This window comes from Ostrinia nubilalis, chromosome 25, assembly GCF_963855985.1.
Source record: "Ostrinia nubilalis chromosome 25, ilOstNubi1.1, whole genome shotgun sequence".
NCBI classification, from domain to species: Eukaryota; Metazoa; Arthropoda; class Insecta; order Lepidoptera; family Crambidae; genus Ostrinia; species Ostrinia nubilalis.
Window position 1 is genome coordinate 1,095,481 of NC_087112.1, and position 13,245 is coordinate 1,108,725.

The window sequence follows — 13,245 nt, forward strand, 5'->3', positions numbered from 1 at the left end:
CCAAAAACCACGATCAAAATGTGACGTTATTCTTCAAATTTGCCAAATTATTTTTAGATTTTACTCAATAATGGTAATGAAATTCAAGAATCTATTTCATTAATGGACTACAAGAATATATGTCCGATGATTACTATATATTTTTAAGCTTATTATATGAGCATAAATAATAGATACAGGACTTTGAAAATGAGTCTGCGGCAATTTTTCCGTAAAATGGTTGTGGGAGATGGGGCACTGTGAATTAAGCAAAAGAGTTTTAGTAAATCCGTTTCATTAATGGTCAACACCAAGGATTGACCTATCTTTCGCAGTTATTAAATAATCTCTGGGTGTTGCTTAAGATAGTAATTCATGCTTCCAAAATCTTAGAAATTCGCACGAAAATGTAAAATGGCTCTTAACATGGGCATATAAATGGTATAGTGAAGTCAGAAATTTGATATCATCATATTATTATTTTTTAATTTTCATACAAAATAAAATTTATAAAATACTATTTGTATGAAAATTAAAATGAAGATATCAATTTTCTGACTTCACCATACCATTTATATGCCCATGTTAACATGGGCTAGTGTCGGCTCATAATAATATCACAGAATAATAATAAGTACTACGCACAGAAGTTTTTCTTCGCGAAGGTATTCAAAAAAATGTATGCTCAATGTCATCAACAATATGGTGTAATTTAGCTTGTCTTAAGAGTCGAGCACCGTTTTGTTGACATACGTCAGTGATCGGTACTGTCTTGATGCCATAGGGCTGACTGCTACAAGAAGCTACTGTGTCGCCATCTAGCGCACCACACTTGCATTCACTGCTCTTCGCGGCAACGCGCAGCTACATGCGGCCGCCAGTTATATAGTGTAAGAGCTAGCACCTAAATATTTTATAACACACATAACTGTGACAATTTATTTCATGTGGGCGAAGCCAAAAAGCTAGTGAGAAATAAAAATTCAATTCAGGAGGTATTTCAAACCAAATTTAATTACATAAACAAACATTATACTAATTTCATTATGGGCCCTTAGTATGTGAAAACTGCAATTGACGATATTTCGCACTGTTTTCAATATTATGTATTACAGAACGTATGTGTGATGGGATGATATTTTCGAAAACACGATTAGAAAAAATTTTTCTCGAAAAAAAAACATTTACCTCTGGACTTTTTTATAAAAGTTTAATATGACCGTGTTTTACAATAAAATTCCTATAAAATCACAAATGTATCATGTTTGCCTCTTTGATTTCCTGGCTGTTTTAGATTTCAAAAACCTAAATATATTAATTTATTAACTTTCTGATAAAAATGTGAATGGCTCTTACGATGTCCCCCCCTTAAATCAAAATGTCTTTATTTGGTCGATATGCCCATCATCACTACGTAATAATTATAAAAAAAAGTCGCTTTCCTGTCTGTCTGTCCCTATGTATGCTTAGATCTTTAAAACTATGCAACAGATTTTGATACGGTATTTAGGGTTCCGTAGCCAAATGGCAAAAACAGAACCCTTATAGATTCGTCATATAGTCTGTCTGAACATAGAACGTTCTTGTGCACTTTTTAAAATGAGTTAACCAAGTATATGGCTATTAGACTTGCACACGTCCGTCCGTTTTTTGTAGGATTAATATAATTAAGTAACATTTTTTTTTTGCATTCGGCTCTTGGTCTAACCCAAACGAAACACAAACAACTAATGAACTAACAATGAACAAAGTTGATAAATTAGTAATATGTAAATAATGAATTTGTTTTACGAGCTGTCCCGGCGTACTTCGTACCGCAAATTAATATAAAGTTGTTTAAGTGATTTATAAAATCGCAATATTAATTTTTGAAAGTAGGGTCATTGTGCTGGTTTTCTATCTAACTTCGGTTTTCGTCCATTTCACTGAGCTGCCATAAACACATGCGTAAAATTTGAATACAAAGTATTGTATTCACAGAAGGCAGTAGCCATCCCGCGCTAGTTTTGTTGCAATCTATAATGCCTAAGCAACAGTTCTACCCAAATGAAAATGTAATTTAAAAAGTAGTGAGTTCCAAAAAATTACGTAAATGCGCGGCCATACACCGGTCACCGGTACATTGCAGAAATCATCGCGCTAGAAAAAAAACGTGCTGACAGGGAAAAGTTTTTGGCACGTATGTCTAATTGATAGCATTATAAATGTTACGGTTAATGTGATAAATTGAAAATTATTAATAATAACCGGTTATTATGAATAATTACCGACAGTCGCGGTAAAAGTGATAAATTAATCACATTTAACAGTGATTATTTGATAATTCAACCTTAGTACTAACAAATTTCATAAAAGAGAACAACATTTTGTGTACGTGCTCGTGTACAGCCAAACTTTTGAACGTTTTGATATCATATATTAATATAATTTGGCATAATGAGTTTGGAATGTTTCTTGCATAATATTACTTTTCCATGATGCCTATAACATAATGTTTTGATTTAAAGTGAAAAATAAGTTAAGGTGCGGCGGGGGTGGCCCTTGGGCCACCCCTAAGCCGCCTATTTAGTTTTATACACACATAAATGACCTCATATTAATCACATTTACCAAATCATGCGGTGATTATTCATAATAACCGGCGATTATTCATAATTTTCACATTTATCACTTTGACCGTAACATAAACACAATTTTAAGTGTTTATTAAACTTCTTCATACAAAATTAAATCTTAGATGACTAAGGGTCATTTTTTTAAAGCATAGCTCAGGTCATATAGCAGGCAAATCAACTCGGAAAGGGATCAACAACGTATCGCCTTTTGTGGCATGGAGGTAATAGTGGAGAGGATTAATATAGATCTATACAAAAATTCGACAAATTAATGACAAACAGCTGTTTATCTCTTTCTAACTTACCCCTGGTGATGTATAAAAAAAAGAAATAGATAATGTTTGGTCAGTACTCATTCTGGCAACATTTTCATGTGACGTCACTAACTACCTGACTTGTGCCGAGTAGGTACCTACATACAAGATTTAAGAAAACAACATATTTATAGGCAATCAGCTGACAACTACACGCACACACACACACACACACACAAATACCTGTCAGCTGAATGCCTATATTGCGGCCATGTTGTTTTCTTAAATCGTGTATGTATTTATAATGCGTGTAAATGTGTGCGTAATGTACCGAGTACGTTTATTTTAAAGTTACGCCAAGTCCATGAGACATTGATATACGTCAGTGTTTTGCGAGCTATCATTGCCCTTCGCGCGCTGTCATCGGCGAGGCAAGGCGTTTACGTTACGGTGCGGACTGCGGATTGTGTGTGCGTTGCAGTATGGACTTTAGTTGACTGCCTTTATGAGCACTCGAACGACATAAAATAATATGATACATTTATGTAAGGGTATTTTAAGATCACAAAGTTGGCAACTCCGATAGTTGGACGAAAACCAGCGCAAAGACCCTATCCTGTTTGACACCTATAATAATTGACAATAGCTGGCTCGGCGAACTTCGGCAAACTAATGTGTGACGTGAAGTGCCAAATCGCGGAAAATGTCGGAAGAAATACATGAATTTGCATGAATTATCATGAATAACAGTAACCACTTATTTACCTCTCAGTGTCTTCAGGCAACTTAAAAAAAGTACATTGTGTGTTTTTATTATTATTTAGGCAGTTAAATACTGCACAGTATTTTTTACACAGTATTTTTTTTATTTTTTCCATAATACAAGAGTACGCGTGCGTGTGTCAATGCTCGCTCGTATCTCGTATGTGACGCCTTGTCGAATCGCCTCCTGTAGGTGGGCTATCGTGCGTGTTTTGTTTTCGATGTGAACTCGCGGAGATGAACAGGCCTGATAATATACCCATTTACCTAACACCCTGTATTGGTCTTGGTGTATTCTTTTAATTACTCACATTTAAGAACTCATGCGCAGCTCCAATCTTAGAATGTATTTGTGTTTGCAAAGCCTTTAGCACCGCTATATTGTCTTTTTCGCCGCCGTCTTCTACGTATGATGTCAATTGTAAAACTCTGGAACAAGAATATATTTTTAAGTAAATAAGTAAAAAGTACTAATAGCTAAAAAAACACGAAAAATGAAATAACTTACCGAATAATTTCATGTATTTCGTCGGCCATCTTTTGCGCTAAATAGTTTCTGTTTTCAGCAGCTTCCTCGATACCTTTGCCACCTGAAAATGATAAATGCATATTCATTTATAGTTTTTGTACACACATTTATACAATATAGACATTTTTCAGGCAATGAGTTTGAACAGAAACGTAGGATATTGAGGAAAAGTCAGTCTTAACTGCAGGAGTACAATCCTATTATACTGTAAGCAAATGGACAATTGGCCGACACTCCTTCGGGAAATGCTTTGCGCATACCCACCAAAGCCCGACGGTGTCCAATAGAGCCCTATGAAACGGTGAAACGAAGCCGTGAGTTATTGTCCTAACTCGGACATTCGTCCGCAGCTCCGTTTCAGGCTAGTTTTACTCTCCAGGAAGCCTCCCCGGCTTCGAGCGTTATATGGCCTACCTTCTGTAAGAATGTGGATGTAGATCTTCATGGAGCAGATGAGCACAGGCGCCAGCTGCTTGACGCTTTCAAGGCAACGCGTCAGGGTCTCAGCTGTCTTGATGCCACTTAAGCTTCAGTCTATCTAGGACCACCATCTTGTAACAGCACTGAACTAGCCTACCTTCTGTCAGAATGTGAATGTAGATCTTCATGGAGCAGATGAGGACCGGCGCCAGCTGCTTGACGCTCTCGAGGCAGCGAGTCAGGGTCTCAGCTGTCTTGATGCCACTTAACTGCAGTCTATCTTGGAACCATCATCTATGCAACAGCACTGAACTAGTCTGCCTTCTGACAGTATGTGTATGTAGATATTCTTGGACTTTCATAGATTTCAGACGCTTTTGATGGCACCTAAGCTAGTTTCTTGCTGGACCTATCCATCTAACAGCACGGCAATAATGACCTACCTTCTGTATGTGGAATGTGGATGCCGATCTTCATAGAGCAAATGACAACCGGCGCTAACTAGCGCTTGACGCTCTCGTCATTTCTGCTGCTCTCGATTCCACCTAAGCTGCAGTCTATCCAGACCCATTTTCCCTCCAACAACACCGCACTAGCCGAAGTAGTTTTTCTTTTTTTTTTTTTTATGTGATAGGAGGCAAACGAGCAGACGGATCACCTGATGGTAAGTGATTACCGTCGCCCATAGACACCCGCAGACCCAGGGGCGTTACAGGTGCGTTGCCGGCCTTTAAGGTAAAGATACGCTCTCCTCTTGAAAGCTTGCAGGTCGTATCCATAAAAGTAGTACTACAAGGTAGGTGGTTACCTTCCGTGAGTATGTGTATGTAGATCTTCATGGAGCAGATGAGGACAGGCGGCAGCTGCTTGACGCTCTCGAGGCAACGAGTCAGGGTCTCAGCTGTCTTGATGCCACTTAAGCTTCAGTCTATCTAGGAACCATCATCTATGCAACAGCACTGAACTAGTCTGCCTTCTGACAGTATGTGTATGTAGATATTCTTGGACTTTCATAGATTTCAGCCGCTTTTGATGGCACCTAAGCTACAGTCTTGCTGAAGCCATCGTCCATCTAACAGCACGGCAATAATGACCTACCTTCTGTAAGTATGTGGAATATGGATGCAGAGAAGATGACAACCGGCGCCAACCAGCGCTTGACGCTCTCGTCATTTCGGCAGCTCTTGCCGCCATTAGCTTCAGTCTATGCAGTCCAGACCCATTTTCCATCCAAGAGCACCGCACTAGCCTAGGAAGTAATAGCCTAGCCTAACCTAGAGGGTAGCCTACCTTCTGTAAGAATGTGGATATAGATCTTCATGGAGCAGATGAGGACAGGCGCCAGCTGCTTGACGCTCTCGAGGCAGCGAGTTAGGGTCTCAGCTGTCTTGATGCCACTTAAGCTTCAGTCTATCTAGGAACCATCATTTATGCAACAGCACTGAACTAGTCTGCCTTCTGACAGTATGTGTATGTAGATATTCTTGGACTTTCATAGATTTCAGACGCTTTAGATGGCACCTAAGCTACGGTCTTTGGCTGGACCCATCATCCACCTAACAGCACGGCAATAATGACCTACCTTCTGTAAGTATGTGGAATGTGGATGCCGATCTTCATAGAGCAAATGACAACCAGCGCTTGACGCTCTCATTTCAGCCGCACTTGATGCTGCCTAAGCCGCAGTCTATCCAGTCCAGATAACGCTGCACTAGCCGAATATACTTCTTCTTCTAATACTATTGTATTAGCAGGTAGGTTACCTTCTGTAAGAATGTGTACGTAGATCTTCATGGAGCAGATGAGGACAGGCGCCAGCTGCTTGACGCTCTCGAGGCAACGAGTCAGGGTCTCAGCTGTCTTGATGCCACTTAACTGCAGTCTATCTTGGAACCATCATCTATGCAACAGCACTGAACTAGTCTACCTTCTGACAGTATGTGTATGTAGATATTCTTGGACTTTCATAGATTTCAGACGCTTTTGATGGCACCTAAGCTACAGTCTCTTGCTGGACCTATCCATCTAACAGCACGGCAATAATGACCTACCTTCTGTAAGTATGTGGAATGTGGATGCCGATCTTCATAGAGCAGATGACAACCAGTGCTTAACGCTCTCATCATTTCTGCTGCTCTCGATTCCACCTAAGCTGCAGTCTATCCAGACCCATTTTCCCTCCAACAACACCGCACTAGCCGAAGTTGTACTACAAGGTAGGTGGTTACCTTCCGTGAGTATGTGTATGTAGATCTTCATGGAGCAGATGAGGACCGGCGCCAGTTGCTTGACGCTCTCGAGGCAACGTGTCAGGGTCTCAGCTGTCTTGATGCCACTTAAGCTTCAGTCTATCTAGGAACCATCATCTATGCAACAGCACTGAACTAGTCTACCTTCTGACAGTATGTGTATGTAGATATTCTTGGACTTTCATAGATTTCAGACGCTTTTGATGGCACCTAAGCTACAGTCTTGCTGGACCCATCATCCATCTAACAGCACGGCAATAGTCACCTACCTTCTGCAAGTATGTGGAATGTGGATCCCGATCTTCATAGAGCAAATGATAACCGGCGCTAACTAGCGCTTGACGCTCTCGTCATTTCGGCAGCTCTTGCCGCCATTAGCTTCAGTCTATCCAGTCCAGACCCATTTTCCATCCAAGAGCACCGCACTAGCCTAGGAAGTAATAGCATAGCCTAGCCTAGAGGGTAGCCTACCTTCTGTAAGAATATGGATATAGATCTTCATAGAGCAGATGAGGACAGGCGCCAGCTGCTTGACGCTCTCGAGGCAACGTGTCAGGGTCTCAGCTGTCTTGATGCCACTTAACTGCAGTCTATCTTGGAACCATCATCTATGCAACAGCACTGAACTAGTCTACCTTCTGACAGTATGTGTATGTAGATATTCTTGGACTTTCATAGATTTCAGACGCTTTTGATGGCACCTAAGCTACAGTCTTGCTGGACCCATCATCCATCTAACAGCACGGCAATAGTCACCTACCTTCTGCAAGTATGTGGAATGTGGATCCCGATCTTCATAGAGCAAATGATAACCGGCGCTAACTAGCGCTTGACGCTCTCGTCATTTCGGCAGCTCTTGCCGCCATTAGCTTCAGTCTATCCAGTCCAGACCCATTTTCCATCCAAGAGCACCGCACTAGCCTAGGAAGTAATAGCATAGCCTAGCCTAGAGGGTAGCCTACCTTCTGTAAGAATATGGATATAGATCTTCATAGAGCAGATGAGGACAGGCGCCAGCTGCTTGACGCTCTCGAGGCAACGTGTCAGGGTCTCAGCTGTCTTGATGCCACTTAACTGCAGTCTATCTTGGAACCATCATCTATGCAACAGCACTGAACTAGTCTACCTTCTGACAGTATGTGTATGTAGATATTCTTGGACTTTCATAGATTTCAGCCGCTTTAGATGGCATCGTCCATCTAACAGCACGGCAATAATGACCTACCTTCTTTCTGTAAGTATGTGGAATGTGGATGCAGACCTTCATAGAGCAGATGACAACTGGAGCCAACCAGTTCTTGACGCTCTCATCATTTCTGCTGCTCTCGATGCCACCTAAGCTTCAGTCTATGCAGTCCAGACCCATTTTCCATCCAAGAGCACCGCACTAGCCTAGAAAGTAATAGCATAGCCTAGCCTAGATGGTAGCCTACCTTCTGTAAGAATGTGGATATAGATCTTCATAGAGCAGATGAGAACGGGCGCCAGCTGCTTGACGCTCTCGAGGCAGCGAGTCAGGGTCTCCGCGTGGGGAGGATGCGTCAGTTCTGCCGCTCTTGATGCCACCTATAATGTTATGCGTAAGGTTTGAAATCGGTTGAGATTTTTTTTTATCCACAACGAGGAAACTCTTGGCCTGTATCTCACCTGATAGTAAGTGATGATCAAGCCGAAGGTAGAAGCGAGCTTCACCCGGAATCCTCAACCACGGAGGAACTGGCTATCTTACCTCTAACTGCCGGAACACAACAATGCTGTTAACATTGTTGTTATGGCGACAGACTTAGGTAGGATGGTGGTAGCTAGCCAGGCGGGCTTAGAACAAGCCCTACCACCAACCAAACCGAACAGAAAAATCTGCCCCCACTGGGAATCGAACCCGGGACCTCTGCGTCTGAAGCAGGTGGTCTTACCACTAGACCACAGAGGCGGTTGGACGTGTGGTGTCGACTGAACCATCTTTTATGTGTGGAAGAAGTTCAGCTTTCATTTGGTTGTAACAGGTGAGTGGTTTCAGCTTTATGAGCTGTCATGGGCATTTGAAATAGCTCATTCGGACTGCTGGCGAACAAATTATGAAATAGCTTCCTATGAAAATTATTGTACGAAGAGCAGTATTGACGATTGTAAGGCACTGTTACTGTGCAACTATGTTAATCAATTAAGGTGTGGCCAAGTAGCCAACTCATCACCAGGTGTCATCATCATCATCATTTCAGCCATAGGATGTCCACTGCTGAACATAGGCCTCCCCCAATGATTTCCACAATCTGAATCCAGCGCCTTCCTGCTACCTTTGTGAGGTCGTCGGTCCACCTTGTTATCATGTCAGGTGTGATTGCGGTCAATTACCTGTCTTGTTCTGCATAAAAAACCCGTTTTGCAAACTCATTATGCCACTTAGGTTTAAAGAACTTTATTCTCATAAGAAATTTTACATTTCACTTATAATGAGATACTAAAATATTTAATAAATAAGTTACAAATTAGCCACTGGTACTAGTAGCTGCTAGCCTGCTATGTGTATCTTAAGTTTCTTTTTAAAAATATGTAAACTTTCACAATCCTTCAAGTCTTGCCCTTAGAATGCTCAAAGTATGTCTCCAAGTTAATCAACTCTGAACCTTATGTCCCCACCAATTGGGCCTTATTTAGACTAGTCTTACCTCCCTGGCGGCCCTGGACAGCGCGGGCGAGATGTCCCGGAGGAACTGCACCAGGTCCTCCATGGTGTCGATGACCTCCGCCACGCCGAGGTAGTCTAGAACCTACCGACAACACACTACTGCTAGCGATGTCTATGGATGTTTGCTATAACTACTTGTGATTGTTAAACTGTAGGTATACAACAGTGGTTCTTAACCTTTAAGTCACGAGAGACCATTTTACCGAATTTCTGTCTTGTCAGGGACCACTTATATATTTTTTTAAATCCTATGAAAGGGGAGGTCGATTTCTCGCCCACTGTGCGCCGTTTGCGTTGTGTTGACTCGACTCATCACGTCACTTCACTTGTTTATTACGATGTCTTCGTGGACCACTTGGAATGCCTCCAGGGACCACCAGTGGTCCGCGGACCACCGGTTAAGAACCACTGGTATACAAGAATAGACTATTTGACACCATTCCCCAATAATTCGAAATCATAACTTTTTAAATAGACACTTCATTCTGGTCTTAAAAAAACTTAATTAATTTTAAATTACCGGTAAATGATTTTTGGTTGCATTGTAATTGAAAAAAATATTTTGATTGAGTTGACAAAAAAGTGACGTCACTTGCTTGTATGGTCATACAAAATCTATGGGAGTCTCGTTTTGACAGTTTTACAAAGTACGTGAATTGATTGGTGGTGTCAAAACGTCTATTTGTGCTGGGATTTAACTTATGAAAAGGTGAGGTACTCTACCCAAATGGCAAAATAAAAGAAGGTAAAGAAAGTGCGGGATCAAGTTGAAACCTTTATTGGAGAAGAATCGTAAATAAAACAAAATAGATATCTTGATGGAAGATCTGGGATTGATTTTATTCCAAAACATTACATACTTAACTACTTTAACGGTAATTTTTGTCTTCAAATTAATGGCAATACGAAACAAAATATCAAAAACTTTACGTCTTTGTGGGTTTGAAACTAATCACAGGAAAAGATTTTTGCGTACCTTTTTACATTCTTTGACGATCTTTCTGACTTCAGACTCGTCGAAGCAGAGAAGCAACGCTGAAGTTCCTTGTAGGATGCCTCTGGAACCTTCTATCAGCTTTTTTCTGCAAAGTAAAAAGTTCTTTTGTCTCTAAGTATGTATTTTAGAGATTCATCTTTTACACTTCAATCAATCAATCATTAGGACCAGCCATAGGACGTCCACTGCTGAACATAGGCCTCCCCCAATGCTTTCCATGTTGATTTACACTTACACTTATTAATAAAAAGTTACACCTAGGATGAACCCTGGATTAAAATAACATTTCAATACTAAATGACAACTTTAAAGCCAGAGTTTAACTAGGGTGTAACTTTTATTAATAAGGGGTATATGTATTAGGAAGTCCAGAAAGAAAAAGGTAGCAAGCTGATGAGGCACTTTGCGCAAGGTGGAGTAAAAAAGTTCTGAATGGAAACCACACTTATGGTAAACGTAATGTACTCACATAGGCCGAAAATCTAGCAAGGTAAAGCTGCCATCTGCATAAGATGGAGAAAAGGATTCTTGAATGGAAACCACACTTAGCCTATGCGCAGACCATCGATTTTTCGTCGGCGGATAGTTTAGTCGGGCAGTTGATCAGTATGGGCATGTATGGAAGTGCGCACATTACACCAATTTGATTTGGCCGATTCTTCATACAAATTAAAATCGGGCCCAACTATCGGCCAACTAAAAACCAATGGTCTGCGCCTACGCTTATGGCAAACGTAATATACCAAAACAATGAAAGAACGCTTTGTGCCACAAATTTTGTAGTTTTCCTTGGAGGGAGCTTAAGTAATTCCAACAGCGGACCGTCATTGGCTAAAAGACAGACTTACCTCGCCGGACCGGAGTATGGATCAGCTCGGAGCATATCAGATGCCTGCTGTAGCAGAGTCGCCGCCGTCTCCACGCGGTGTAAGGCGCCGGGCATGTCCTGTCGCAGGATCGCGTCGTCTGACGACTCGATCGTTTCGTGACCGACCTGTAAAAGGTAGTTTTTTTCATTAGCATAGTTATCTGGAAGCCGAATTGTGCAGGCTTGTTACCAATGTAACAAAAGAAAAACTGTTTAAAATCTAATTAATTTGATGAATGGACTTTAAATACGAAAACGAGGTGCAAATAGAAAATATTTTAATTTCGTTTAACCGTAAGATTTTTGCATCACTTTGCTTCATTAAAAATAGACGTCTTTTAAAATTGCCCGATAGTGTGCGTTAGTTTGGAAGATGACGTGATTGCTTATGCATTTTAGCATAACTGATTCTTAGCAGAGTTTATAAAACAAACCAAGGAATTTGCAAAGTATTCACTATTCATAAAATTATGATTTTTCAGGCAAGTTTTTGCAAGAGTTTTATGTCCAAAGTGTTCTGCAGGTATACCATTTAACTTTATGAGGTCTTCGGTTCACCTTGTGGCAGTAAATATACTCACTTTGACCAGGTTGTTGACTGCCAGCGACACGGCCTGCACCGGCCGCGCCAGATCCGGCATAGCGTTGCCATCTTCCGCTTCTTCGTGCAAGATCACCAGTCGGGATACCTGGAGAGAAAGAGCACAATGTTAGACATCATTACTGGTTGAAGAAGAATAGAGGAAGAACATAGAACGGGCAAAGACAACGACATCATCATTGACTTGCTGAAATTGAAACCAGAAAAGAAATAACTTACAACAATTGCAAACCTAAGGTTGGATTGCACCATCTTACTTTAACAAACGTCAAAAATATGTCAAACTCCATACAAAAAACACCGGTTATTGCTATAGTTACGGTTAAAGTTAGATGGTGCAACTGAGTCTAAGAAATCTTAGCAAGCAGCTATTTTGAAGAAATAAATAGTAGGTACAGAATACAAGAATTATTTACACGCACCAATTCCCAAAGCTGATATTCAAACAACAAATTGTGTTTATTTCGATCGATTAACATTTCAAATACAAACTTAAAACTATTTCGAACTGATCAACATGTAGCCTTGTTTAAAAACGATAATTCAAAAATTTTAAAATGTTTAAATGACCACAGCAGCACAAATAAATATCTAAACGTCAACTAGAGTCCGATAAACTTGAGAAAAGACTTAAAATACAACTTCCCACCAAACAGTGGCGTTATCAACGAGCGCATAGCTCGTTATCTAAAACTTTCCTTGACAATGAGCGTTTATGTTTATGCCCGCATGCCAGAGATAGAGTAAAACAATACTTACTTACTATTAAGATGTAAATTCTCTAAGATCTACTGATAATCTGTCGATGAAGAAACTTTTTTCTATCTAACTATGTAATGAATTAAAATCTTTTTACCTACGAAATAACCGGTTCATTCCATGACAAATGTTACCGAGGGTGAAAAACTAAATATGTTCTTTTCACATTAAATCTGATGAATTTTGAAAGTAAACATTCCAAATTATAATGTGCAACAAAAAAAATCTGAAAGAAACAAGTAATTTTTAAGTTATTAGTCTTCAAAGTCTATACATAAGTCAACTGTCTGAATGATCATTTTCTCTCTAATTATTGGTAATACGATTTAAAAAAAACTATCAATCTGTGAAACGTTTTGCCACTATATGATTTGAGGGTATTTATCATAGTATTGGTAAATAGCGCCATAGTCCCAAAAAAATTGATAATCATCAAGTTTTAAGTGTGTTTTCTTGTTACTTCGGCGATGTAACACCCGAAACAAAAAAACAGGTATTTGTTTTATTATTGTACCTTACACATGGA

The 13,245-nt window shown here is 40.2% G+C and overlaps 1 protein-coding gene across 1 annotated transcript in view; it reads right to left on the minus strand.

Moving 5' to 3' along the window:
- Positions 1-13,245, minus strand: part of LOC135084052 (vinculin) — a 77,251-nt gene that overhangs the window by 42,605 nt on the left and 21,401 nt on the right. Inside the window, exons 2-8 of the mRNA XM_063978795.1 lie at positions 11,941-12,048; positions 11,340-11,485; positions 10,471-10,576; positions 9,475-9,576; positions 8,242-8,374; positions 4,119-4,200; positions 3,922-4,039 (exon numbers count right to left, since the gene is read on the minus strand). Coding sequence (XP_063834865.1) covers positions 3,922-4,039; positions 4,119-4,200; positions 8,242-8,374; positions 9,475-9,576; positions 10,471-10,576; positions 11,340-11,485; positions 11,941-12,048 — 795 coding nt within the window. The remainder of the gene's footprint in view (positions 1-3,921; positions 4,040-4,118; positions 4,201-8,241; positions 8,375-9,474; positions 9,577-10,470; positions 10,577-11,339; positions 11,486-11,940; positions 12,049-13,245) is intronic.